Source organism: Mugil cephalus, chromosome 10, assembly GCF_022458985.1.
Source record: "Mugil cephalus isolate CIBA_MC_2020 chromosome 10, CIBA_Mcephalus_1.1, whole genome shotgun sequence".
Lineage (NCBI taxonomy): Eukaryota > Metazoa > Chordata > Actinopteri > Mugiliformes > Mugilidae > Mugil > Mugil cephalus.
Genome location: NC_061779.1, coordinates 11,935,600 through 11,963,331, shown reverse-complemented (window position 1 = coordinate 11,963,331; position 27,732 = coordinate 11,935,600). Strand labels below are relative to the sequence as shown.

General features: G+C 40.6%; 4 protein-coding genes across 10 annotated transcripts; 2 read left to right on the top strand and 2 right to left on the bottom strand.

Annotated features, from left to right (window-relative positions):
• Window positions 1–28: 28 nt before the first annotated feature.
• Window positions 29–6,514, top strand: cpt1b (carnitine palmitoyltransferase 1B (muscle)). Of its 2 annotated transcripts, none has more exons than XM_047595991.1 (19): window positions 29–144; window positions 1,057–1,209; window positions 1,337–1,476; window positions 1,638–1,809; window positions 1,946–2,047; window positions 2,474–2,611; window positions 2,701–2,778; window positions 3,037–3,144; window positions 3,262–3,346; window positions 3,558–3,753; window positions 3,839–4,024; window positions 4,116–4,221; window positions 4,299–4,415; window positions 4,503–4,667; window positions 4,749–4,883; window positions 5,255–5,407; window positions 5,512–5,625; window positions 5,716–5,808; window positions 5,924–6,514. In XM_047595991.1, the coding sequence occupies exons 2-19, from the start codon at window positions 1,069–1,071 to the stop codon at window positions 6,056–6,058; spliced, it is 2,364 nt and encodes a 787-aa protein (XP_047451947.1). In that variant the 5' UTR covers window positions 29–144; window positions 1,057–1,068; the 3' UTR covers window positions 6,059–6,514. The 2 variants fall into 2 exon arrangements, with proteins under 2 accessions (XP_047451947.1, XP_047451948.1); XM_047595992.1 differs by having other exon boundaries at window positions 31–133.
• A 143-nt stretch (window positions 6,515–6,657) lies between these two features.
• Window positions 6,658–13,821, bottom strand: sephs1 (selenophosphate synthetase 1). Its single transcript, XM_047595996.1, has 10 exons — window positions 13,733–13,821; window positions 11,957–12,132; window positions 11,739–11,835; window positions 11,524–11,627; window positions 11,338–11,445; window positions 10,171–10,325; window positions 9,980–10,070; window positions 9,776–9,875; window positions 9,167–9,379; window positions 6,658–7,939 (listed from the first exon to the last, which is right to left on the bottom strand). Exons 2-10 carry the CDS (start codon window positions 12,050–12,052, stop codon window positions 7,725–7,727), a joined length of 1,179 nt encoding a protein of 392 aa, XP_047451952.1. The 5' UTR covers window positions 12,053–12,132; window positions 13,733–13,821; the 3' UTR covers window positions 6,658–7,724.
• A 544-nt stretch (window positions 13,822–14,365) lies between these two features.
• Window positions 14,366–19,586, bottom strand: bend7 (BEN domain containing 7). Of its 2 annotated transcripts, XM_047596813.1 has the most exons (10): window positions 19,121–19,586; window positions 18,525–18,602; window positions 18,084–18,437; window positions 17,507–17,623; window positions 17,068–17,426; window positions 16,441–16,548; window positions 16,199–16,316; window positions 15,843–15,956; window positions 15,642–15,683; window positions 14,366–15,167 (listed from the first exon to the last, which is right to left on the bottom strand). In XM_047596813.1, exons 1-10 carry the CDS (start codon window positions 19,182–19,184, stop codon window positions 15,109–15,111), a joined length of 1,413 nt encoding a protein of 470 aa, XP_047452769.1. In that variant the 5' UTR covers window positions 19,185–19,586; the 3' UTR covers window positions 14,366–15,108. The 2 variants fall into 2 exon arrangements, with proteins under 2 accessions (XP_047452769.1, XP_047452768.1); XM_047596812.1 differs by having other exon boundaries at window positions 18,084–18,602.
• An 848-nt stretch (window positions 19,587–20,434) lies between these two features.
• On the top strand, window positions 20,435–26,959 carry prpf18 (PRP18 pre-mRNA processing factor 18 homolog (yeast)). Of its 5 annotated transcripts, none has more exons than XM_047597006.1 (11): window positions 20,435–20,624; window positions 22,268–22,345; window positions 22,536–22,562; window positions 23,870–23,971; window positions 24,057–24,170; window positions 24,436–24,582; window positions 24,808–24,876; window positions 25,165–25,305; window positions 25,388–25,459; window positions 25,541–25,696; window positions 26,044–26,959. In XM_047597006.1, the coding sequence occupies exons 1-11, from the start codon at window positions 20,559–20,561 to the stop codon at window positions 26,122–26,124; spliced, it is 1,053 nt and encodes a 350-aa protein (XP_047452962.1). In that variant the 5' UTR covers window positions 20,435–20,558; the 3' UTR covers window positions 26,125–26,959. The 5 variants fall into 5 exon arrangements, with proteins under 5 accessions (XP_047452962.1, XP_047452961.1, XP_047452964.1 ...); XM_047597005.1 differs by having other exon boundaries at window positions 22,268–22,351; XM_047597008.1 differs by lacking the exon at window positions 22,536–22,562.
• Window positions 26,960–27,732: the final 773 nt, after the last annotated feature.

Here is a 27,732-nt window from a genome sequence, read left to right as displayed (position 1 = left end):
GGACAACAGCTCTGATCTTTACCTGCAGAAAGCCACTTCAAGGACACCGCGCACACAAGCCTGAGCATAGAGGAATTTCAGTCGCACAAAGTCACAGCTTTTCTTTGCCTGGCTGGACTCTACGCTCACTCAGGTCTGACCAAGGTGAAGTATACATCCGCTTCATATTTATTATTGTTATTATTCATATGAATTCTATTTTTTTGTATTCTTCTGATATCTCTCTTGACATCTATGCGTTTTTATTGTGTTGTTGGGGGTATGTAAAGAAAGCTGGTAGAAATCACAACGGAAACGTCCAGTGATACAAGTGCTGATTTTTATTTATTTTTTTAATAAATTAACATTTATCAGATTAACAGTCTGATTTTGTAAAATCTCTGCATAAACAAGGACCGCTTTCATTTTCCCTACTAAAATATTCTCACGGTATTCTGTAATACCGAGGGATTTTGCATTCCTTTGTGGGCTGTACTCTGTGTTTATATTTTCATTGCCATCTGAGGGCTGTGCACATGCTCAGCCGGTGCACCGCTATATCTGGCCATTGAACTTTGTCCCAGTTGGTGACTGCTCAGTCATATGACATGGAAAAAGAAATACTAGACCTGTTACCTCAACCATCATATGGAGCGCTGTGGGAAGTCCAAATATATTTGTTATAGATTTCAAAAGACCGTGTCGTTTGAAAGACAATGACTGAACATTTACAACTTTAAAATAATATTCAAGAACACATCTGCAAATCAAATATCAGTGACCTACATTGTGAGCAAACAAGAACAAGGGGGGGCACCTTTCCTTCAAACAACCAGAGGCCCATCAAAGTTTTTTTTTTTTTTTTTTGAGTCTCTGTTTTTTGGAATTGGTTAATGATCATTTACTTTATCATTGACACTGGAATTGAACTGCGGATGCTGAGAGCTTGGCAGGATTAGAGGTGATGCAAGAAGTAAACGCAGTTTTAGACGTCATTAGAATGAACTAAGAGTGCCGACTTGATTCAATCCCATGCCGTTCAGAAAGTTGAAAGTTTCCCATTGCTATCCATGTTAGTAAAACACAGCGATGGCTGAGGCGCATCAGGCGGTGGGGTTCCAGTTCACCGTGCGCCCGGATGGACTGGACCTTAAACTGAGCCAGGAAGTCATCAAGAACATCTACCTTTCAGGAGTGACAGCATGGAAGAAGAAAGCCATTCAATTCAAGGTACAAAAGCCGCAAGATAAATTTAAAGATAAACTTTAAGATCTTTTCAGGGATTTTCAACAACATTTTCTTTCACGTTATCTGGACACTAGAAATGAAAAGGAACCCTGGTATCTTTCATTCACAGAATGGCGTATTGGCTGGAGTCTACCCTGCCAGTCCGTCCAGTTGGCTGATAATTGTGATAGCCATGATGAGCTCCCTGTACATCCACGTGGACCCCTCTCTAGGAATGATTGATGCCATCAAGGAAAACCTTCCATACAGGTCAGTAATCCTCCACAGCCCAGAATCACTATCTCATCCGTTGCTCTGGTTCAGTTTTTAAAGTATTCTCCTGGGCTGTTGGAATTGCAGTGAGGCAAAACATACTTATTCTGCATTTCTCTGCTTGATAAAGTGAGCATTGTGCCTTTTTTGTTGATCAGAGACTGCATATCGGTGCAGACCCGAGCAGTGTTGGGTGCGATCCTATTTGCCACTGGTCTGTGGCTGTTCCTCATCTACCTGCTGAGATACACCCTCAAAGCACTGCTCTCCTACCACGGATGGATCTTTGAATCCCACGGAAAAATGACCACATGCACCAAAGTGTGGCTGGTATGTTGTCTCTCACTCTTTCTGAACTGTTACTGTTTGAACCAGTCCGGCTGACGGTCGGCTGTCTTTGTAAATCTTGGGGTTTCGATTCGTAAGAAACAGTCACAACGGGGAATCTATTGTTGTTTGTTTCCAGAGCCTGGTAAAGATGTTCTCTGGACGCAGACCGCTTCTCTACAGTTTCCAGGCCTCTTTACCCAGGCTGCCTGTGCCAAGTGTGGATGGAACAATTCAGAGGGTATGTGATGACGCTCTATTGATCTTCCAGAAACACGTCAATGCTGGCTCAATAATTTCTTGAAATTAGTCACATGGAACAACGCTCTCAGCTTCGTTTTTTTTTTTTTTAGATTGAGCATTAATATATGTTATGTGTTTAATTTAGTTTTTACTAGTTTTTACAATTCCTACCCCTCTATTTTAACAACACCTATACAATGCAGCCATTTTTAATCATCTGACCAATGTAGCTTGTTAAACCGCAGAGACAAAGGTTCGGCAATGCTGTTTGCAATCCACTATCTGTCCTCCTGCGCCACATTAAAGCTGAATACCGTTGTGCCACATTAATAAAAACATCTCAGCTGCTCTATTACATCAGGTATGTTTCTACAAAACACTGCTCCCTTGTCCTGACAACACGCACTGTGTCTGCTCCGCACAGTACCTTGAGTCAGTCCGTCCTCTGCTGGACAGTGAACAGTACAAGCAAATGGAGACTTTGGCCAGTGACTTTAAAGAATCCATGGCGGCTCAGCTGCAGAGATACTTAATCCTAAAATCCTGGTGGGCAACAAATTATGTGAGTAATGTTTACACGGGCTACTACACTGGAACACGTGTTTATTTGAATCATTACGTCACAAAGTAATAACCTGTTACCTGCTTTAGGTAAGTGACTGGTGGGAGGAGTACATCTACCTCAGAGGCAGGAGTCCTATCATGGTCAACAGCAACTTCTACACCATGGTGAGTTAGGTTGTCAGCCACATCAGCTTGTTGACAATGGAGCATTAGTAAAGTATTTGTAGTGCAACACACACTGATCTGACAAAACATTACGACCACCTTCCTAATATTGTGTAGCTCTAAACTTGTGCCTCAAAAACAGTTCTGACACATTAGAGAAGGGACATGGACCATCTGAGGGTGTCCTGTTATATCTGTTTTGTGATTCATAATTGCTCGTCTCCGTGTCTCTGCTGTCTCTGTCGTCCATGTGTGAAGGATCTCTTGTACCTGACCCCAACGCACCGACAGGCTGCACGGGCAGGAAATGTGGTCCATGCCATGCTGCAGTATAGACGGAAGCTGGAGCGAGGCGAACATGCACCGGTAACCTGCCGTCACCGACGCTTCCTTTTTTTTTTTTTTTTTTTTATGTATTTGGGGTTTTTTTTCCCCCACAAAGGTTAAACTTTGTGATGATTTCATTTTATTTCCTCCACTCAGCTAAGGGCTTTGGGGACAGTTCCAATGTGTTCCACTCAGATGGAGAGGATATTTAACACCACCCGCATCCCTGGCATTGAAACAGGTGAGGACTGGAATCTTTAAGGAATGAACGAACGGCATTTCCTACTTTTCAGCACACCGCACTTTTTCGGCACGCCTCTATAAATTGGGCCACAGCACATGTGTGCTTATTTGGCCTTATCTGAGGGCGTGAGCAAAATGGTTTTGAATCCTATTACTCCCTTAATCCTCGCTGTCACCCATCCCATCTTCTGTCTGAATAATCCCTGCAGACTTTGTGCAGCACCTGACTGACCGTAAGCACCTGGTCGTCTACCACAAGGGCCGGTTCTTCCAAGTGTGGCTGTACACGGGAGGGCGCCACCTCTTGCCCAGTGAACTCGAGACACAGTTTCAAAGAATCCTGAACGACACATCAGAGCCCCAACCTGGAGAACTCAAACTAGCTGCCCTGACAGCGGGAAACAGGTTAATACAAACACACACATATAAGCCTACTCACTCACTAAACGGCACATCTAATTAACTTAATCTGTTTTGCCCTCACTTCTAGGGTTCCATGGGCTCGAGCTCGGATTAAATATTTCGGCCAGGGAGCAAATAAAGTTTCCCTGGACGCGATTGAGTCAGCTGCCTTCTTTCTGACGCTGGATGACGAGCCACAGGGTTATGATCCTGCAAAGACCAATTCGTTTGACAGTTACGCCAAGTCCCTGCTGCATGGAAAATGTTATGACAGGTTGGCAAATGAGACGAGGGGAGGCCTCTGTGCTTCTTGACATCCAATGATTTGTTCCCCCACAAACATTGCTCTGTCTTTTCTTGCACAGGTGGTTCGATAAGTCTTTCACCTTGATCTCGTATCCAAATGGAAAAATGGGTATAAATACTGAGCATTCCTGGGCCGATGCACCAATAGTAGGACACATGTGGGAGGTATGTTCTGATCTTCACTGGTAAAACAGTGATTCACAGGTGGCATATTTCTTCAGCTGCGGTTTCTGTTTGTGCAGTACGTTCTTGCAACAGACTGCTTCCATCTTGGCTACACGGAGGAGGGCCACTGTAAAGGGGACATTAACAGGGGCCTGCCTTTTCCCACGCGGCTACAATGGCAAATTCCAAAGGAGGTACAGTAGCATCATTTATTGCCAGCTTTTTTGTCTATTTCAAATTTGCATGTGTACAATTGGTTTCTTTTTCTGCACTTTCCTTAGTGCCAGCACGTGATTGAAACGTCATACCTATCAGCCAAGCAAATTGCCGATGACGTCGACTTCCACGGCTGTCTCTTTTCTGACTTTGGGAAGGGCCTGATCAAGAAGTGCAGGACGAGCCCAGATGCATTTATTCAGATGGCGCTGCAGCTGGCACAGTTCAGGGTAGGCGTGCCGTCCTTCTCTTTACTTTTTTTTTGCCTTTTCTGCCGCATATTTATGTGCATCAAACCATCTGCTCCACAGGACCAGCACGTGTTCTGTCTGACGTACGAGTCGTCGATGACTCGCATGTTCAGAGACGGGCGGACGGAGACGGTGCGCTCCTGCACGTCTGAGGCCGTTGCCTTTGTCAGAGCCATGGAGGACGCAGGTGCAACAGTAAGCGGAGCTATCAAAGAGAAACACATCAAAACTCAGTCTGAACAAGCATGAAGCGCTTTACTGGATTCAGTTTTGATGAATAAATACACCGTGGACATTTATGCTGCAATGTCAGGCTTATAAATGCAGCGACATGGTTGGCTCTATGTACTGTAGGTATGAGAGGTCACAGCACATGAGTGCGAGGTCACATTGTCCTGCATAGGAAAGCAATAAGGCTGGACTTGTTTATCAGTGTCCTGAACTTCAAACTCCCCAATGATCTAACAGGGATAAAGTGACCTGTGTGCTGTAATAAATAAGGTCATTATGTTATGTTGGTTCATGTCATGAGACCTGCGTGTTTCGTCTGTTGTTTGCGTGATCAGAAAGCCCAGAGACTTGAGCTGTTTAGGAAGGCGTCCGAGAAGCACCAGAACATGTACCGTCTGGCCATGACTGGTTCCGGCATCGATCGTCACCTCTTCTGTCTCTACATAGTGTCCAAATACCTTGGTGTCGAGTCTCCATTTCTTAAGAAGGTTAGACCTATAATCATCTACAGCTATTCTCCTTTTGCGACTGGATTTTTTTTCCTCCCTGTACAACATTCATTGTTCAACGTTTCATTTGTCTCTGCCGCTAGGTGCTTTCAGAGCCCTGGAAGTTGTCCACCAGCCAGACACCTCAGCAGCAGCTCAATTTAGTCGACATCAACAAGTTCCCCAAATACGTCGGAGCTGGAGGAGGATTCGGGCCTGTGAGTGAAGTTGTTTCCTTCATCCGCGTCGCTCACCTCACCCGAGAGATCCGTGCAGTGCAGTAGATTCTCTTGTGCTCTATTTCCCAGGTGGCCGACGATGGCTACGGCGTGTCTTACATCATTGTTGGGGAAAATCTCATCACATTCCACATCTCCAGCAAGTTCTCCTGCCCCACAACAGTAAGAGCACAAATCAGAGCTTTGCCTCACATGGATCCATGTGTTCATTGTGCTGTATTATTCAAACTCGGTGCTCTTTCTCTCTCTAATTACGCGCTCTTTGCGTGACTTGCAGGACTCGTACCGGTTCGGTCAGCACATCCAGAAGGCCATGGTTGATATCCAGTCACTTTTCAAGCCTGAAAATGATAAGAAGACAGCGGAGCATGCAACGTGCGTGCCCCTGGAAAATGGGAAAAAGCACATTTAACGGACAGTTTGAGGAAGCTGTGCCGGATTTGGAGCACAGACCTGTACATAAAAATCAAAAACCTTCTGGGGACAGGTTGCACTTTTGTTTTGTTTTTTGTTTATTTTTTTCTTGTGAGTCACAGGATCTGGGCATTCCACTCAGTGTCAGGAACAGTGATTGCTCCTCTAATTTATTTCTATTTATGCTGTACCTCTCAGACCTGCTGTGCTGAGGGAACTTGTTTTTAGAGGTTGTTTCTTTCCTTTGACATCTGTGTCACCATAGACTGTATATAGATCTAATGTATGTAAATGGAAACAAAAATCACAGTCTGAATCTATGGAATACAGCTTGTAAATATAAGATTTCATGTTTGAAAATCTCAGTCCTTTATTATATGTCAGTATTTATTACCTGATGCTGTAATTTGTTTTTGTTTTTTAAATATGTAATTAAAATAGCTTTATACATCCAGTACATCAATAATCAGTAGAAAATTGCATCTATTTAATTCATTTGCTGATAGTTATTTCCCACATTCTAAATACCAATGTATAATATTTTAATAGCTTAAAATCAGACACCAAAAAAACAAAACAAAACAAAACAAAACAATGTATCATCAGAGAAGTTTATTGTAAGGCGGGTTGGTGGAATGGAGATTATACCTTCCCTATCAACAGAGAGCTTCCAGATCCATTACAGCTATTAGGATGAAAAAAAAAAAAAAACAGCTGGGAGCTTTGTTACTGTAAGTCAGTGCATCTTCTAGTTACATTAAAAAATAAACGTGTCAAGAAAACGAGTTCACAGATTCTTGTTGAATAACAACCTAGATTTCTTATATTTTTCAAAGCAATTTTGAAATATTTGAATGCAACTCATATGTCATTGTTTGATATATGACGACGGACTGGGGATGTAGATGATACTAGGTTCATCTCCTGAGGGTTAAGAGGAGTTATTTTCATCTATGACTAAACCATGACATGCTCAAGCGAAGCAATGTTACTTCTCCATGTGTAAAAACAACCTCCATGTCCAGTTTGATTCAGTTCATTCAAGAGTGCAGCTGCAAAGTAGTGAGAACAAACCATCTTCTATTTGAATAGCCTATTTATTAGTTTATGTGGGGACAATACAAAAAGTCAACGTAATAAAAAAACAAGCCATTCTGGTCACACTCTTTCAAGGCATCAGTTACAGCAATGAACTAAAACTAGGCTTTATAACTGTACAAAGTGAATGGACAACAAACGAAAACACCAAACACAGTTCGCTTGTTTGATGAGAACGGGTTTAAAAGAGCCGAGAGAGGCAACAGACTCCAGACTTTATAAGATTCAAGGTGAATCATCATCATCATCATCATCATCCTCTTATCAGAAGCTGCCTGCCGGTCAAGCACATATAACGTAACGAAACACAACAGACACAAAAGGCAAATGTATTTTCAGTACTTCTTACCAATTTTTAATGATGGGGACACTGCAGGTCGAGTCCACTGGGTTGTAACGTGTCTCCTAGGCCACTGTGTGGGGCTGTTTTCATGTTGACACACGCCAACCCAGTCTTTCCTGTATACATACTATCTGTGTGTACATGTCAACACTCTAGGATGTTTTTTGTTTTTTTGTTGTCAGCAGAGCTTCCGTGTTCCGATCTACGACGCTGTGGAGGACGCTTAAGAAGTTGCACCAGGTGTGGGGTTGACATTCTGCGTGGCGGCCTGCGGTGCCACCTCTATGATTCGCGGTTTGTCAATGATGCGAGCAGTGCGGTTTCCTTTCTCTACAATCCCGATGATCCACGCTTGGTGGCCCTCCCCGTATTTGGGGGATTTGATCTCGGCGCAGAAGCGAGCTGCCTGCTCCCGAGGCAAACAGATGAGCAGGCCTCCTGCAACGAGAAAGAGATTGTGTCAGTCAAGTGACTCGGATTATGTACTTTTCTAAAAGTTGCCTTTCATACATTTTATTGTTGACATATTACACATCTAATGGAATCAGACGGGTCTATGATCCAAGCTTTGATGGAGGAATTTTGCCTTTTTTTTGTACCGCACAGCTCAGTTACTCGTAGCATTTTTTTTTTCAGTATGCACATAATACTTAGCTGTGCCTTCCCCAAATCAAACGTAAATCCAGCTTACAATACGGTTTCCAAGAAATGGAAAACACTCTGACAAGGTGGCTGTGACATCTCGACTTTGCACCCTAACATCTGTCCTAAAAAGCCGCGAATCAAACAAAATAATAAAATCAAAATGGGGAAGAGTCCCCTGTTTTGGATGACCTGTCCCCCAGCTATAGCTGTCCCCAATGTTAGCTTTTTATGAATGAGGAAAAAAGGGTTGCGCGAAGACTACAGTTATTACGGTAGCCGGTCGCTCTGCTATTGACATTACAGACATAGCAGTTTAAATATGTCAATGAATAATTGTCTCTGTTTCTTCATTTCATCTTAACGTTTAATTATTTTTTCATTAATTCCTAATTTTTATGAATTCTTTTTTATTTTGTTTTTATTATTATTTATTTATTTTTTATTATCTCCGCGCTGTAAATGTCCCCGGACCTTCACATCAGTAGGCAGTGCCAACATGGTGAAATGCAAACGTGTTTTACTACTGGTGTGGGATTATTCTACAATAGTACAATAATCCATCCTTAGTCAATTTACTGCATTAATTCCTCTCTCAACCAGTAGAAAATGCTGTGAACGTGATTATGCATGAAAAAATAAAAATACCATGATATACCATGATACTGTCAGAATTTTGAAAAATACTGTGATGTAAATTCTTGGTGATACCGCCCAGCTCTACCTACTCCCCAAAACCCCAGAGGGACATGTTTGCACTGGATTACTATTATCACAGTATTGTCCCTGTGTTAGTAGAAATAGGGTAGATAATTCACAGTGTAATTTTTACTTTACAAATTACAGACATGGCAGATTAGCACGTGATTAAGATCACAAACGACAATTATTACAACTTTCTAGAGTTCCCCAGATAAAACTAGCCCTGTTCCAATAGAGCTTTATTGACTTACAAAGCACTTTCTGAGGCTCGTTTGCTTGCTACTATGAAACATAAAAGGGACAATGGGAGAACACACACACCTGAGGTTTCGGGGCAGGTGCCGTGCATGAGTCCAAACATGTTCCCACAGGCCTTGGACACGGCAGCCATCTTGGCAAGCACTGGGAGGTTGTGGATGACAAACGACACTTCACTTCTCTGCTGTCGTGCCAACGTCTGAGCGTGGCCGAGGATGCCAAACCCCGTGATGTCTGTGGCTGCGTGAGCGTTGAAGGTGTGCATGAGACCGGCCGCTACAGGGGAAGACAGAGAGGAGGAGAGAGGAGACTTAGAGGAGCTTCTGGTGATGGTGATGTTTCAGCTTATTAAATTCATGAAAGATTCACAAAGACTGTAACTTGCTGTGGCTTGAACATCTTGAATGCAAATATATATATTTTTTGTATTTGTTTTGTAAATAAATGACCAAACAACACATGAAACAAAAGACAGTAAAAAAAAACTACATGTAGTACAGTATTTTAAAGTAATCTTTGGCTGTTGTGACATTATAACCAGAAGCTAATTAGCCAAAGTCTTATAAAACCTAGCTTTTGGTGCTGCTGTAAACAAAATACAGATCTGTTATATCATATTATAGAGATAATAAAGTATTTATTGATTTTTATCGTGTAAGGTAAAGGTTGTACCTGTCCTGTTGAGTCGGGCCATGTTCATCATAGCTTCGTGATAGGCCAGCTCTACGTCTTCCTGGGTTACCACTAGCTTTATCTTATTCCACTTCTCAGGCTAGAGGATTAAAAAAGCATATATATAAATTACATCAGTGGGTATCCTTAAAAAAAAAAGTTATTTCCAAACTAAATCATTCATAAATTAGCAGACAGGCTTACAATATCTAACCACTGGTGTACTGCAACAGCCACTTGCGTTCCGAGTGGTTTGGTCAACACCAACACATCTCCTGGCACTGCATTGTCAGGCCTGAGGAATGTCAGACATGGAATCGTCATGATTTAATACTTAAGTGGCAGTGAAAGGCACAAACAGCATAAAGAAAGGAATATGAAGGAGGGATTCCTACATAATAAACTCATTGGGCTGGCAGACTGTCGTAGCAACTCCTCCCATCACTACCCAGGGGTTGAGCACCGTCTGTCCCCCTGTTACAGATGTGCCCGCCTCCTCTGACGCATCCTTGAATCCCTGGATGATCAGTGGCATGACTTTGTCTCTCTCCTGTAAACACAGAGGGATGCAAAACAATGAGATGTCACAATATATATATATATATATATATATGAGACATGATATTATAATCCAGTCCTTCCATTGTTCTACTGGTTGTTGTCCACTTCTGTCCACTTCTGTTGCCGTGCTACTGTTCTTAATGACTGAATATGGGAGTGAAAATTAAAATGGGTGAAATTTTACATTTCTGACCTCTTCTCTCAATCTCTCTCTGTCGCTTCTCATAAAGCGATAGAAAAAAGACGTCCGACGTCGCCAACTAAAAGAATAACTTTGTGTGAATTAATTTGACAACTAATAAGTGTTCAGGTTGGCTCTGTGTCAAAGGTCTGGCTTAGTTTGTTCACCCACATCGTAGGACTCCATTGTGCTATCTTGAGACAGGGAAAGCACCACAGGGGAATTGAATCTAAGTAAAGTATTGCGCTCATCTTTTCCACAATGAATAAATATGTCAGTGAGCCATCAGTCTGACTCACTACTAAGGCAGATCCTGAGTAATTTTACTCCGATTCTCTTACTTTTTAATTATTAACATTGTCCATAGAAAGAGAAAAGATGTATTTTACAAGTCGTATATGTTAACAATGTGCCACTAGTTTTAACTACTTGGGAAAATCCTATTTTTTCTCCCTTAGCTGCTGGTACAGCAAATTAATCCAGTCAGAAGGGAACAGTAGGGCATTCAAAATACTTCATCATGGCAGTCATTAATTAAGTTAATCGTTTTAAAGCATGGTGGTTTTAATTAAGTGGGTTCAGAAAAATAAGGTTTGTTAAATCTGGATACATCATGCGTTTAAAGGTTTGAGACACATATTTTATCCACGTCTAAGTAAACGCGGAGTAAGTGATCGGTAACTAGAACTCGGATCAAGCCAAAAAGACTTGGGATAATAATAATAATAATAATAATAATAATAATAATAATACGTTTTCTTTCATAATTACTGAGCGATATCTGTTTTTAATTGAATTATTTAAGTTATGTGCCTCTTACTTTCTCTGACATTTTGTTGCTGACTCCCAGGAGCATCAACATGTTGTCACACTCTGTTACTCCCATTGCGTACAGGTCACTTAGAACATTGGCACAAGCAATTCTTCCCTACAAAAGAGAAACATGGAAAATTAAACAAATAAAGCGGCAGCGGGTAAAGCTGATCGAAAGGAAACTAATTCTTACCATCATGTAGGGGTCATCCACAATGGGATAGATGTAATCTGTTGTCTGGACCAGAGAAAGGCCTCCATGTCTGAGGGGGATCACACAAGTGTCCATACCTATGCCTTCAAAAGTCAAACACATCGATGTTAGAGGATATACTGGTGTTCAAATAAGGATTATTACCAAAACGCATTTTATCTGTTGTTATAATAAAATAATGAGATCATAATCACCTAATCGAGGCATAACTGCCCCCAGGAACTGTTCATCTTCTTGATAGTGGTTTTCTTGTAAGGTTTCTAGAAGCTTTTGTAACACATCTTGGGGAACCTAATATGAGAGGACATTACCATATTTTATACAACGAAAATATATTCCTTACCAAGAGGAAGGAATAATCCAAACATGGATACTAATGAATTTAAGGCAGATTTGAACATGGATATCCAACCTTGCAGCCTGTGCCCTTGAGCTCAGCAAAGCGTGTGAGCCTGAAGTTCTTGTCCAGCTCGTAGCTTTCAGGATTAAAAGACTCCCTCACAGACATGTCTGAAGAAACTCTGGGTCCTCACCACTAGAACCACATCGACGACCGGGACGCAACAACGGAACTGTTGATTTGAAACACTTTTGGATATCACAAGAAGATTTGATTAGTTAGACATAAATAAGTTAAACATAAATCAATCACTGCCCCATCTTCTGCCCAATGATTGCTGGGATAGGCTCCAGCCCCCGTGATCATGTACAGGACAAGTGGCCACAGATAACACAAGTTCATTCAACACACTGTAATGCCATCTAAAATTATTCAGTTGAGCCGAAATAAGTTCTTCTCCAGAAAGAGCAGCGCGACACATCCTGCCGATGTACAGCTTATATCAAGTGTCAGAAAGCATTTGTTTCAACTATGCAGTTTCACTGTATAACTTAAAATCATTGTAAGTAAATATGCCAATTCCACTCAGTCTTAATTAAGTCAAAGTAAGAGTCTAACTAAGCTTAAGGAAACAATTGCAGATTCTGCTGCAAAGCCTGCTTGAATAACTGAGCAACCATTAAAGGTCTCCACATCATCATCATGTAGAAATGACAGGAGAAAAATCAACACACTCAATAAGATCAAGTCGACAAAATATTAGGTACACTGTACCAGAGCAGGCCGACAAAAACGAAGGCAATTAAATCAGCACAAATCTGACATGACACTGTCTCAACATTGCATGAACAAATGTTTTTCCTTTCTTTTTAATTAAGGGATCAGTTATGCTAGACTTCAAAAACATTTAGTTGCATGTGTTTTAATGTAGGACACAATACGTCCAATATATTATGGCGGTTTAAGGAGGGAAAAAATGTCAGTGGGGGTTTGAAAGTGAATGAATGACTTTAAAACAACAACTTTCGCAATAACACATCTGCTACACTGGCTAGATAAACTAAATTAAAAATGAATGACCCGCGCTTTGAGAAAATGGGGAAACACTTTGTCATCTGGCAGAGAAGCCATCCGAATTACTGGTTACCTATCATTCCGGTTTGTTGTTGTTTAAACTAAGTTGCTGTATGGGGATCCTGTTCGTACACACACGGGTAGTGTTCAAGACTCAAAATGATCCCAAGTTCATTCAACCTCAAGACACTGGTTAACAGCGGTAAACATCTGTTTCGTGTACTGTGCATTAGAAAACACAACGTTGGGAGCATAATGTTGAGACATATATGCCCATAGTGGTAGACACAGGTCTGTTTGTTTTGCTTTAAGTGCAGTTTTCGGTTTCGTGCTAGCTCTTGCTAGCAAACGCTGATCAATGCATGAGGGGATGAGCATAAGCGGCTATGTAAAACAAAGAGCCGATAGCCGATAGGTAGCGACCCGTGACACATTAAAACACACCGTGTGCACATTATGACAAAAATATGACGCATAGTTGTGAATTACAGCGCCAGCTCGTTGCACATGTAAGTTAAAAAGTTGCGGTAAAGCGCCGAACAAAAATGTCGGCGGCGGAAAAAATTAACCCTTTCCTGTCCCTCGCCATGCGATGTGTGCAACATCAGAGTTAGTATGAATAAAACAACGCTCAACGTGCAACTTGTGAAAAGTTTGTAATGATATGGTGCAATAGAAGTGTTTACAATTGCCCCAGATGCGATTTTAGGGCCAAAACGGAGTTATATTCTTGCAACATTTCCCCTTTAATTGCTCTGTCCAGTTTATCCTTACCAGTTTCACGTTAGCGGTGGATCCCGACAGAAGAGCGGGGACGACACCAGAATGCAACGGGGCAAGAATCGAGCGTCCTCGGAGAAAGCCTGTCGAAAATTGACACGTATAAGTTTTTTAACTTTGGACTAGGCCACAATATATTTGAGTTATTTCATATACTTATATATAGTTTAATTAAAATGCGTATTAAATCCGGTTTGACCGCCATAGAGCAATATATGATTTTTAATGCTAAGAGGAATCTTACCAGATCTCAAAGGGTCCTTTGTCTGCACAGTGGCGGCTTCGACATCCCCTTTAATAGGCTGAAAAGTCTGGCAACAAAATCTCTACAATGGAGTGTACCTTTAATTTACTGTTTTCCCTCCAACTGGAAATACAACAACATAACATTGCTTTGCTTGGCTGGAAGTGAAGGTACTTTACAAAGACTGAGATTTTCTAAATATAAATTATAATTGTTATTATCTAACCAATATTTAGGTTAGGTTTCTGTATTACATTAAACTGTTTGTTGTCATTAGGACTTAATGTTTAACGTAGAAAATTAACAACATGTAGCCAATATTGATCTCATTTCTTTTGTTAATAATATTGGAAAGCGTATTAAAAAACACAAAAACAAAATTGTGAAGAAAAAATATTTAATGGTGGAGACAACAATCAATTTCATATGCACAATAAGCAGAAATGAACAAAAATAATTACTCCATCACAATATTGATATTAGCATTATTATGCATAGCCTAAAGATTCAAATAATAAAAAATTATATTCATAGAATTCTTTTTTTATTTTTTTATTTTTTAGCTAGATGTAGTATATCCCTTATTTTTTATTGGCAACATTTGCCAAAAATACATCACATAGTGAGATATAATGTTAAGAAATGAAGTGGATGCTGCACTGCACATTACACCCACTGAAGTACGGGTCACTTAAAAGGCACAATCTACAATTGACAGCTTCCTGTAAGACGTAATTTCTGCAAAATATATGAATGCTATACTTTTACAGTACTTTGTCTCATTTGAGACTTGTGACCTCTCCTAGAAATGACATGGAAACTAGGCAAGCATCCTTTAACACCCCTGCCTACAATGTGAAGCTTCTTTATTTTTAACCAAATAGTTCAGTACTAATCCCCCGATTGCGGTGTTTTAATGTGTACCCAATGAAAAGCCTAAAGAACCACAGATATACAGTGTATGACATATGAGTGCCAGAGACAGAAGAGGGTAACATTATACATTTGGTCCTATTGTCATTTCCCTTTTCATCCATGGCTCATAGAAGTTAACAGCTGCAAAATGCATCAGGAGAAATAATGAAGACAAATCATCTGCAGCAGGACGATTGTAGCAGCCGCTGAATCAACCAGTCACGTTCCCCACTGTCTGTTCCACACTCGCAGGTGTGTTATAATCACAGCCTGTAAAAGAAGGCGGAAAATGCTGTTAAAGCGCAATATGTTACCAAAACGAAACAAATTTGTGCGAGCTCGCGCAACGGATAAAGAAATACCGTTGTGACAGCTAGGTTGAAATATAGAGGTGAAAGAGTGGATGCGGTGCATGGTGAGAAGATAATTAGCTGACATTTTGGGAAGCTGCGTGAAAATGTCAAATGTCACTGTGACGGCATGACAAAGGCCTGTGAGCCAATGAGCGAGGCAGCAACACCAGTTTGTGTGTGTGAGCTCTGACAATGAAGTGGAGGTGGCGGTAAAGCCGTTGTGTGCTCAGGGGGGGACTGATAGAAAGATGTTGTACGATGGAATACTGATGTGAGGGGAAAGGTGCAGATAAAAAACAGGAAAAGCAGACAACTGAAGAGATGCCCTGCAGAGTGTGTGTATTACCTGCGTGTATGTGTGAGGCTTTTTAAGAATAATTTAAGTTATTACTTGTGGAAGGTCCATAGGAGACGTCTTCTGCTTCTGCAGCATCTGGGGAGCCAAAATAAGAAGGAGGAGTTTTACCAGACAGATTCACAGAAGCCGTTATCCTTGACTTTTGACTAAAACAGTTTAAACTGACTCCAGACTAATAGATAAAATACAATATGAATAAATATACAGTATATATCATTTATGTAAAAGAAAGACCTCTTTTCAGCCTCCTCCTGGCAAGTTTGATCTGATCTTGTAGGATCTGCACCCAGTCTCGTGGCCCAGGCAGCTTCTCTATCCTGTGTTCAGTGCAGTACTTCTCTGTAAACACTAGACACAATTCACACATCTGTGAAGTTTCTCAGTCGTCCGGGTCTTGGTTTACCTGCATGCTAAAATGGAGGTAACTAGACTTGCTTGAGTTTCACCTGTCATTTTGAGTTTTAACTGACTGGTGAGAAATGAAGAAGCCACGAATGACACACGAAACGTCATCATTTTAACAACTAGATATACAACACACACACTTAACGTTTCCTTGCAAAGGGCATCTATATCTTTCTCTCCCTTACCTTTAATAGCACCCACAATGTTCTGGTCCAAGCCCTTACGGTTATCATTGAGACCTCTCTTCCTTTTGCCATTAGGCAAGGAGTTAGCCAGGGTGGCATCATCGAAGAAGGCACACACCTGAACACAGAGCACAGTTCTTCACCAAACAGCACATTTACAAAGTGGTGGCACATTAAAACATGCCATTAAACTGACAAATTAGTGTGATGACTTGCATTTTCTTATTATAAATAATACGCACCAGTTTGCGGAACAGCAGGCTGCCAGAGCGGGTATAGTTGACCAGAATGGAATCGAGCTGGGCCTTTGAAATAAACACATCATAACCTTCTGCAAGACACACCTCAGACTGTGAAGGGATCAGACAGTACAGACAGCGTGTTAATTATTAAGCAATGTGAAACACAACATAAATTCAGTTAGAACGAGAGAGCACACAAAGCACTGTCATCAGAATGGTTGCACAAAACACAACATCACACCAGGTGACACAAAGACTCCCGTTAGAAAGCAAACATGTTGTTTGAGCTTTAATTTAAGTATGTAAATCTAATATATTTTAAATCTCATAAATAGGGTGATTTACAAAACAGTTTGCCTTGTAAATAAAAATAATGTTCTGTTGCTCTATGCAAATCAGGAAGCTAACATTATTTATTTGAATGAAACTTACAGATTAGTTATTGTCTGCAAATAATCAGATTTATTTAAATAACTAAATAAACTTATCACTTCATAATAAAGTTCAAACTCATAACACCAGTTTCTGTGAGAGTGAGTGTAGGAAACACAAATTACATATTTGACCTACCAGTCGGTAGATACACGGACACATGCTGCTACACAGATGCACTAACATGCAGATTACCTCTAATGCCTGTGGCTCCCTTAGCTGCGGAGGATAACATCGCGGTGCCGGATTGTGTGTGTTGTTGGCCGTTACTGGATCATTCTGAGGGGGCAGCACAGAAACACCAGAAGCGACGGGATGAATGTTGGCTGATGCGTCCTGTTTTTCACATTCCTTTGCTGTTCCAGATTCTGCAGATGCAGTTTTAAGTTGTGACGCCTGCAGAGGCGTAAGAGCAGCTTTCCTAGTACTGAATACAGTCAGTGGAGCCGCTTTATAGATTGGCCTCCTCTTGCGGGGCCTGCGACGAGGAGTGGGACCTGGACCAAGACGAGGCTGACATGGGGACGTTGTCTGTTCCTGCCTTTCCAGGGATGCTAGAAGAAGACAAAAACTCTTTTTAAAAAAAGAAAATCTCTTGGTGTGTTTCCCAATGTATTTGGATGCATTTACTGACCTTTTTGAGTCTGCATCAGCCTCCTCATCGAACGCAGCTCCTGCAGAATAGCCTGCAACGTGCCCTTACAGTTACACATGCAGCAGGGGGTTTCTTGCACCTCAGGAGGGATTTCGTCTGCAGGAGGTCAATGGTTAGTGATCATTCACTCAGACGTGCGTACTCGCACGGGTGCGATTTTATTTAACGCAACATAAATCAGAACAAAAATGTATTTGTGCGCATGAGTGTTTGTGTTATGCTCCAACATCTCTGAGTATCTGCCTCCCAAATACCTTTGCTTGCATGTTCTCAGCTAAGCACTAATTATTTTTCATTTCTGTATTTTGTCTCCCTTTATTTAGTCTCTTTTGTGTTCTCCTGGTTGTATCTTGGAAACTAAAAGTCTAAATTCCTGGAATGCATCTTGAGATGCACGGATAATCAATGAGTGAGTGTATCTTTTGCAGAAGTGTTTTTGGTGCCGGTAACATATAAAAGATTAGTGACAAACAGCTGGCTTATTGTATCACAGTGTGAAATGGTCGACATAGGTTGTGTTTTTTTTCTCCTCTTCGGACACGCACTGGCCCCCTACCGTTAGCTTCGTTCACTTTTACCAAATCCTTTGTGTTGTTGAGGATCCGGAGGGCTCTGGAGCGGGTGCTGTACTGGCCACAGCCCGGGCCGTTGGGGATGGAGGGGGACATGGATGAAGGTGAAGGCCCCGGGTCACGTGCAGAGTTCCAGTTGTTACTTTGGTGGTCCTCTGACACATGGGATAAAAGTGCAGGCTGATGTACCCAGCTCAGATGCCTATCCTCGGGCTCCTTTATTGAGCTGTCCTGCTCTGTTCCAGCGCGCTGGTACACCCTGCCAGTTTTATCGCTTAGTAGCCTCATCATTCCAGTGATTTGCCTTTTGATCTCCATGCCCTCATCCTCAAGCCAAGCTGCATGGAGAGAAAAGCATATGGGTAAAATGTATTCTATAGACAGACAGATATATAAAACAAATGAACGCTTTGAGTGGCGTATACCATCAGGCACAGCAGCATCTTTAGGTTCACCATTGGCATCTTTGGATCTGGAGTTCACTATACACGAAGGTTCGGAATCTGTGAGAAACACAGAAAGGTTCGTTTGCAGCTCTTAAAAAATACAAAAATGTGTGTGACGTTAGGGCCTCTTAATCTAGGGGCTTGTGCAGGCTGATGAGCTGTGATGTCAACCAAAGCAGAACACCCCCTCCCATCCCATGAAGAAACCACCACCTGTAGGTGGTATGAAGTAGCATAGTCAAGAGAGGAGGTCTGAAGCTCCCAGCTTCAGTGAAAAGTGATCCTATTAAGCTGCATTTTACACTGTCAGAGTGCGCAACATATTTTCACATTTTGGACTATTTGCCTACTTAATTATTGCAAATCTAATCGGGATGCTGATACTGATGTATTGCGTTTTCGTGCAAGAGGAGAATAATCAGAGTTAGCTGCTGGGTAAAATCAAGGCTCAGACTGGTAATTGTGGTGGCCATGGCTTTTGTTTTCAGAGTCGTCTCTGCTGGCACACAGCGCCAGACAAACAGCCAGACACAGACGCGCGTCTTGCACGGTGTTGCATTCATTCAGCAACCTACCTTCATCCGTGACCAGTTTAAAGCTCTGCGACTTCCTTCTCCTCTTCCTTTCCCCAAACTCCATCTTCAGGCGGAATATCCAGTAAGTCGCGCAGTCGAACAATGCTCTTCAGAGAGACGGAATCAGTGACTAGGACACACTCGCGGAATCACTGTCCGTCTGCCTTATTAATCAGTTAAATTTCCCCTCAGGCTGCGCTACAGATCCTGGGATCGGCACATTTTCGCCGCGCTAAGCTTAATTGGACCAGATAAATGCCACTGTGTGATCCACTTCCCATTCGCAACCTGATGCGCCTTGTTCCCTTTCGCCATGTAAATAAATTAATGACTTTAATATTAAAAATCCCCTTTGCGCCACCTGATGGTATGTTCTCATCTAAAAGGTCGAGTCAGACATTTGCCACTGTACTGTCCAGACAGTGCAAAATCAGTGATGAAGCCTTTATTAAGGCAGCAAACATAAACTTTCTTTTCTAGCTTCTGAAAACATTATCAGACGAATATGGTTATTAGTGCCTCAGGCTTACTTTATTTAAAACTGCTGATTTTTAGTTTATTTATTATTATTATTTATTTTTTAAGCGTCAGTGTCTAAGAGTGTCAAAAAAAACTATAAGTCACCGTTGAGGTGTTGTGAATTAGGCTACAACAAAATATTGCTGTGGCTCAGACTATATACATTAGCTTCATAAACATGTATCTATGTGAAAGAGCGTAAGGCTGTATAGATCTTGTTTTTATGATGACTTATGTTTCCGTTTCCATAGTTTCCCTTCATTCCCAGGTTAAAAGTGGAATTTACAGAATTAAGAAAGTCACATCAGACCTTTTCATACCTTGTTCTTGGAGCGAGAGCAAATCACAAAAATCAAAAATCCACTGACACAGTTATGTAGACTGTTATAGACACTGAGTAAACAAAACTTCATTTGTACAAGGCAAAATCTCTTTTTAAATTTTATCCATGACATCAGTTTGACCGCATGGCTATAATGGAAACATATTTTAAGTTTTTTTTTTTTTTTTGATGCCATTGCGCGTTTATTTTTATTGTGAAAGTTACCTAATATAATATTTTAAAAACTCAAATGTCTCATAAATACCTCTTAAGGTTAACACCATATATTTATTTATTTATTTTTTTTTTTTTGTCTTGTCCGAGTGCAAGGTCATGGAGTTGATATCTATTTAAAGCCAGTAAGAAAATAGTATCCTTTAAACATACTGTATATTAGGATAAATATTTTTTATTTTGAAACAACCAACAGCAAAAAGTACACGACTGAGGACTCTTATGCTGAAATTCCATGTTCTGGCATTTTCGTTCGTCTTCCGGGTTCAGTTTTTCGTTGGTACCGTTGTAGTCACAGTTCAAACCTCATGTTTGGTTATTTGTAACGACAGCCTAGCAGCACCCTGATGCCATTCTTCTAAAATGGATATAATTAAAGCTGAAATCGCAAGGAAGAGGAAACTCCTCGAGGAAAAACAGCTCGTTGACGTGAGTATCTGATGCAGTTGCTTGTTGTTTTTGTTAGCTCAGTAAGCTAGCCGTGTGGCTTCCATGTTTAATAGTTTAGCTGGTAACAGTCAGTCAGCGTTCATTTTCTTTTTACTGCTTGGTTTTGGTAGATTTAGTGGTACTGTACTGACCTACGTTCAAAAAACATAAATATATCTAACATTATCGGGTTACACTTAGACTTGTACTTGGGGTTTGTAATTAAAATGCATGCAGGTAGCTAGCACATACGTAACGTTACGTTACGTTAATACGGAAATATAACAATGAACTGAAATATTAATATTACCTTCAATGTTACTAACAATTTTTATCCTTGGGGGTCAATTTGACTCCAGCAATTTAATCTTCCAAAACGATTCCACGTATTAAGAAAAAAAGAAAAAGAAAAAAAAAGTATGCGTTAGGTACTTTTTGTCTGTTTGTTGACTATTTAGACACCTCTTTAATCTTTAAATAAAACAAAACCCCCATCCTACCCCACCCCTTACACATCCAGCGTACCCATAACTGGACTATAATATGCAGATCGCCATAAAATCGCACTAATTGACATTAAATTGAAAGGAGATATGTGTTTAAGCGTCTTTACATCATTTACACATTACATGTGTTACAAGTACATGTACATATAATGTTTGTTATGAAAAACTATTATCAAGAGTAATAACATATTATATCAGAGCCAGTGTCTGTGTCACAGTCCCCATAAAATTAGGAAAAGCCATTAAATATGAAGCAAAATATGGTGGGATAGGCTCTGGCCCCCCTTTCAATGACAAGCAGTTAAAGAGGATGAGAATGGGATAATAGGAGAGTTAAAACTATGACACGTAATTAAATGTGCATTTTCTCTGCCTCGAGAACACTGTGATTCACCCCCAAGACTGCATGATGGCAACACTCTGAAAAACAGAAGTAGTAAACTATATGCATTGTGATTAAAACAACAACAGAAAATGATAACTAATGTATGTTTGTGTTACAACAACCGCAACAACGGGTACAACAGAACTGATCAGGGCTGAAATATGAAGTTCAAATTGATAAATCATGAGCATAAATTCAGATTTGTTGAATAAATAACATCATATTAGATGCAATGTGTTTTTGCATACAGTCAGTTGGCAGTTAATTAGATATCCAGCTATACTAATGTAGTCTCATGCATTGACTTGTGTCTTCATGAAGTTATGCGGCAATTTATTCAATTGCATAGTCATTTTGTAAGATGTATTTTCTGGTGCACTGAAAAACAATGCTTTAAACTCACTTGAGTTTTTGTGCATCTCATTCGGGTCAGCTTAAATAATGAAAAATGTCTCTTTGTATAATGCTGATCCTCCGGAATGATTTAGTGACAGTGCCAATAATTGCTTAACCTGTATTTTAATGGTTTAATCTCCGCTTACCCACTAAAATGAGCGAACCACGTGGATACGCAATATAATATTTTCTTGGGTAAACTATTAAATCCACTTTGTATGAAAGGTGAAAAAAATAGCATGGAATTTCTTTTGTGAGAGTGTTGCTTACCTTAGCATCCCACTAGTATGATCATTGTGATGCTCATAGAGCATGATTCAAAGTATAAAACAAGCTAATTATCTTTCTGTTTCCAGGACTCCAAAAGGTTCTTCAAAAGGTCTGATCTTGCACGCAAGGAACAAGAAGATTACTTCAAAAGATGTGGATATAAGGTTGAAGTCAGCATCCTTTTTCATTAAAACATCTGCCTTTTAATCTGTGTTCACATATTCATGTAATACACAAGTATAATATTTTACCGACAAACGAAATAAGGTCAGGTTTTATTCTCAGGTAAACATTAGTGTCTGTGTTTACTGTGCTGTTTTTCCCCCAAATTGCCTCTGCTGCCTGCATCTGTAGGTTCACAGAGAGACTCCTGAGAGCCAGGTATGGGTTTGCACAGTGAAGGTAGCGAACAGGATGCATGATAAAAGGATAAAACACACTGTGTCCCAAAAGCTTCCGCATCCTTTCTGAAAGTTCACTGAAGCTTGTGAAGATGAAAGCAGGAATGACATGGTGGAGACGACTTTATTTTCCAGCACGGTTGTTAGAAATAACCCCATGACGACTGGATTTTTTTTATATATATATATATATACACACACACAAGATGCTTGGATGAATCAATTTCATCAGTGAACATTTACGAATTGGCTGTCCATCTTTCAAAAATAATAATTTTTACCCATTCTCGTCTGCGTACAGTGCTTGAGAAATGTAGTCATTTCAAGGCTTTTCTAAAAAAAAAAATGTAATTCTGTTTAATTTCACTGAATAATTCCATATAAGTGTGAAATGTGAACAAAAAAGTATTTCAAAGCTTGAATTTATTCAAATTCAGATGTAGTCTCTGAATATTTATAAGATTTATGGTTTTAACGGTTTATTTCTATGTGCCAAAACCTGTGTCACACCAAGTTATAAATGCCAGAACATTTGTATAACTACTTGTCAGAGAGCATGGGAACAAGGAAAGGAAGCCACAAAGCCGAAGTGGGACACAGCCGCAGTGTGGATTTCAGCATGGGACACTGAGCCAAGTTAATAATATTTTTTGTTATCAAGCTATGCTTCTTATTTTGCAAATTGTTTTTGGTAGAAGTCTTAATATGAAGACCAACTACAAGGATTCCCTGGTTTTGTGTCAGTAATTTGCAATGCCTTCTAACAGTTGCTCTATGGAGAATGGAGTTCTGTTTTGCTTTGTTTGAAGCTCAAAATTTAAACTATTCTCTTTGTATACATCTAGTATAATATGTTTATTTGAGCCAGAGCCATTGTTTGCTTGGAAGGCGTTTTGTCACCATTTCCTGATTGTTCTTTTAGATTGTGCTTGTCAAACCACAATCTAAGAGTTTCGGGATGCATGTGCCCATGAAAGCATGACCCAGTACTATAATTTAATTGAACTGAATTTGTTTCTGACATGTGATGAGGCTTTAGGTGCCACAGCCACCGATCAAATTCCACTAAAATGAAAGTTAGGTTATGAATGTAACAATCAGTGGTTTGTCTTTATAGAAGAATTTCAAGTAAGATAAAGATGTGAGTGTATGTTCATTTTAGTGACACATCTTCTTCAGTAACAAGGTTTCATCCCATGAAAACATTTCAGTTGTATTAGTGATTTGAGCCTCCGCATCCCTCCAGTAATGTCAGCATATTTCTGTTCCCTCCATGTTGTCCTGAAGATTGATAAGAATGAGGAAGACGAACCATCCACCGCAGCTAACCCAGTGTTAGAAATGGAGTTAACCGAAGAGAAGCTGCCAATGACTCTGTCACGACAGGAGGTGAGTCTTGATATAACACTGAGCAGTGATTTCTTGTCTCATATTACATGTTAAATGTGTCTTTCGCGTTGCCCTGTTTGTGTAGGTTATTCGACGGCTTCGAGAACGAGGGGAACCAATCCGATTGTTTGGAGAGTCTGATTATGATGCCTTCCAGAGACTCAGGAAAATTGAGATTCTGACACCAGAAGTAAACAAGGTAGGACCGCGCGAGTCTTCATCCAGGTTCAGAAAGAAGTCTCTGGAAAATTTCAAGTCACTACTGCATTACATTTCTGTCAGTTGACCTTTCGCCTTGCAGATTTATCATGTTTTGTTCAAAAGGCCTCTACATAAACTCTGAAATGGTGAAGCCGAGTTTTTCTTTAACGACACAGTCTCACGTTGCTGAGCGACAAAACGTTGAAGTTATGGCCTGTTAGAAGTTTTGGTCATAATATTTGCCGCTGCGTCTATGTGTCCAGGGTCTGAGGAACGACCTGAAAGCAGCCATGGACAAAATCGACCAGCAGTACCTGAATGAGATAGTTGGAGGAACAGAGCCGGGGGAAGTGGACACACAGCATGACCTGAAAGTGCACGAAGAAAACACCACCATAGAAGAACTTGAGGTACAGCACACTGTGGAGTGGTGCTAGGGAAGAAGCAGGTTACCCAAATATTAAACAATGTTATTGTCAGATCAAGCTTTGGAGAAGGTTAGTGTGATTTCGACATAGGTGTTTAATAAACAGTTATTTAGAATCTTACTGGCATCACAGAGGTTCAACATTTTTATGTTTTTCTTTTGAGCTGGTGGTTGATGTTTATGTCCTAACATTGAACTTATCCCCAAGGCTCTTGGAGAAAAGTTGGGTACAGGGGACGACGATGGAGACCAGGACATTATCCACAAATTTTTGAGGGTAAGGCAAGAAAACCATACCCCACCTTTGATCTAGAGGGTGCTGTTGGATCAAAATGTCTACACTGCTAACGTGACTGCTATTCGTGGCGTTCTTTATTCTTTAACAGTCTTGCATCATGTAATGAACCATTGTTAAATTGATGAAGAATTAAATATCAAGGGATTATGTTTCTAGTGATGTATCTGAATGCCACATGTCAACAACAAATAATCCTAATCTGATTAGTGTTTGTCCCAAGTCTTGGAGGCATTTTCTCAAAAGCCGTGTTTTCCTTTGTGATTCTAGTTTCTCCTTGGCGTTTGGGCCAAGGATCTGAACAGCAGAGAGGACCACGTGAAGCGCAGTGTTCAGGGAAAGCTGGCCAGTGCAACGCATTCACAGACCGAGTCTTACCTCAAGCCTCTCTTTAGGAAGCTCAGGAAGAAGGTAACGTTTGTGGAGGACGCCAAACAAGCTGCAGCATGTGTTTCACGACAGCGTGGGCTTATTTCATTATCATCTCTTTCAGAGTTTACCGGCTGACATCAAAGAGTCGATCACAGACATCATTAAGTTCATGTTGGAGAGGGAATATGTCAAGGTATGGTAATATCGTGTGGCCCCTTTAATCTGTGCAGGTTTAATGAAACACGTTTCAATAAGTGTGCGCACTTTCTTTCAGGCGAATGATGCTTATCTACAGATGGCCATTGGTAACGCTCCCTGGCCTATTGGTGTGACTATGGTCGGTATCCACGCCCGTACCGGACGAGAGAAAATCTTCTCCAAACACGTGGCCCACGTCCTCAATGACGAGACCCAGAGAAAATACATTCAGGTGAGACTATCAATCACTACCTAATAGGTATTGCTTCTGTAAAATGACTGGTTATATGTTTACGTTGTCCCTTGTTCACTGACAAATTATCTCTGCAATTCTAGATAATCAGAAAACATTTAATGATACATTTAATTATAAAATGTTACCATACTCTGCAGGGATCAGTCATTTTGATTTCAACTATGTGCTTTATCTCCACAATGTAAACATCACACATTCATATAATGTTATATATTATGTACTAATATTAATCTGTGCAAACGTTTGGTTTGTGTCTAAGCAAATCAAAAATGAACAATTAAATATAAACCTACGTTTTATTTATTTTATTTTTCTCTCTACAGGGACTGAAGAGACTAATGACCATCTGCCAGAAACACTTCACAACTGTCCCATCAAAGTGTGTGGAGTACAATGCTCTTTAATCTTGTAAAATTTGATTTTACCTGCAGCTCAATTATGTTTTCTGTAATTGTGGTTGTGGCAGAACATTTTCTGGATCTTCTAAACTAAGGGCCTTAGATTCCATGTGATTTCTTAAGGGATTAGTTCAAGAAAATGCATAATTGAACCGGGTAGGGTGAGTAAGCCCTGTGTGAATAGCCGAAGTGATGCCAACTCATAAGTTTCATACAAGTGTCTCAGATTTAACTGGGGAGCGCTCGGTAACTATCAAGTCTCACCAGGGTTCTGCTGGGAAAAGCTGTCATGCTATTAATAGTCACCAGTCTTCAGGTGATCTGAGCGTCTATGGATGCTCCAAGCTGCAGGACATATTAAAGATTGAGGAGTTTTGCTTTCTATAAAAAGATATTCCTTTAATATTGGCTTACATAACTTTTTCAGAGAGCTTTTTAATGGTGTAGCAAGGAGAATGCAATTTGGCAAGGAAAGAGGGAGACGTGTAAGTTTTATTACACAGGAGATGTCACATATTATTGACATACTAAAACCCATGCAGACTGATTTTGAACTGCATGTTTTCAGTAGATAATGAACCCAATCAATCAGTCAGCGCACCAGCTGGACTAGGAAATGGTTTGTAGTTTTGTTTTACCAGCTGTCAGGATTCTTTGTTGTTTTTTTTATTGTGAAACATAAACGTCCTGTTTCAAGACCAGTTTTGATCTGTAGTTTGGATTTATTTCCTGCTTAACAGCTGGACTGCTAAATGCGTTTATTTTTGGTCACTTTTAGTTTGTTGCTTCAATGTTGTGTGTGCATATAACAAGCTTCTCTAATAAAGGAAACAGCACCATAGCATGCTTGAGGAAATGCTTTTTATTGCCCACCGTGATACTGCAAGGATTCAAGAAGTCAGATATAAATAGATAAGGAGGATATTAAAGAGCCAGTGTCCTTATGTGCGAGACTGGACAGCAATCCAACATATTTAGGCAAAAACTAAAATTGTAATCACTGAATGCAGATGGCAAAACTACCGGATGGTTTCCGAGACCCGTTGCATCCAGCGTCATGCACTGACCTTATAACACCAAGTAACCATGGCGATCTGATCTACTCCTTGTGGTGATAGTATGTTCTTAGCTGCCTGAACTCACGTCAGCACCGCTTCGCTCTGTCAGCTCCGAGCACGTCACCGTTTACAGCTGAAAGGCTGGGCAGGCTGACAGTTGGCAGCATAGATTCTGTGAGCTAAGCTGGATTTTCCTCTCAACTTCACCACACTGAGAACCCACGTCTAACCCACAGCGAGGAGGAATGCGTCCCTGTGAACGGCTGCGCTGGAGAGAAGCATTTAGCATGAAGAAACAAGCTCAAGCCTTCGCATTTATCCATCTGCGGAGTCTGTTATCTCACCCTTGAGCTAGATCAAGCTAAATATTTAGACTTTTCTCCAGTCTACTCTGATGCGTCACTGTCAGCGCTGATGTTAGCCAAGGCCTTGAAATGATGGTATGTTTGCAGTTCACTGTAAAGTTAACAAGAGGCCTCATTGTTTTCTTATCAGACCTCGGGGTTTGTGTGAGTTCTGTTAACTTCCAGCCAGCAGGGCGAATAATTCATTTTAG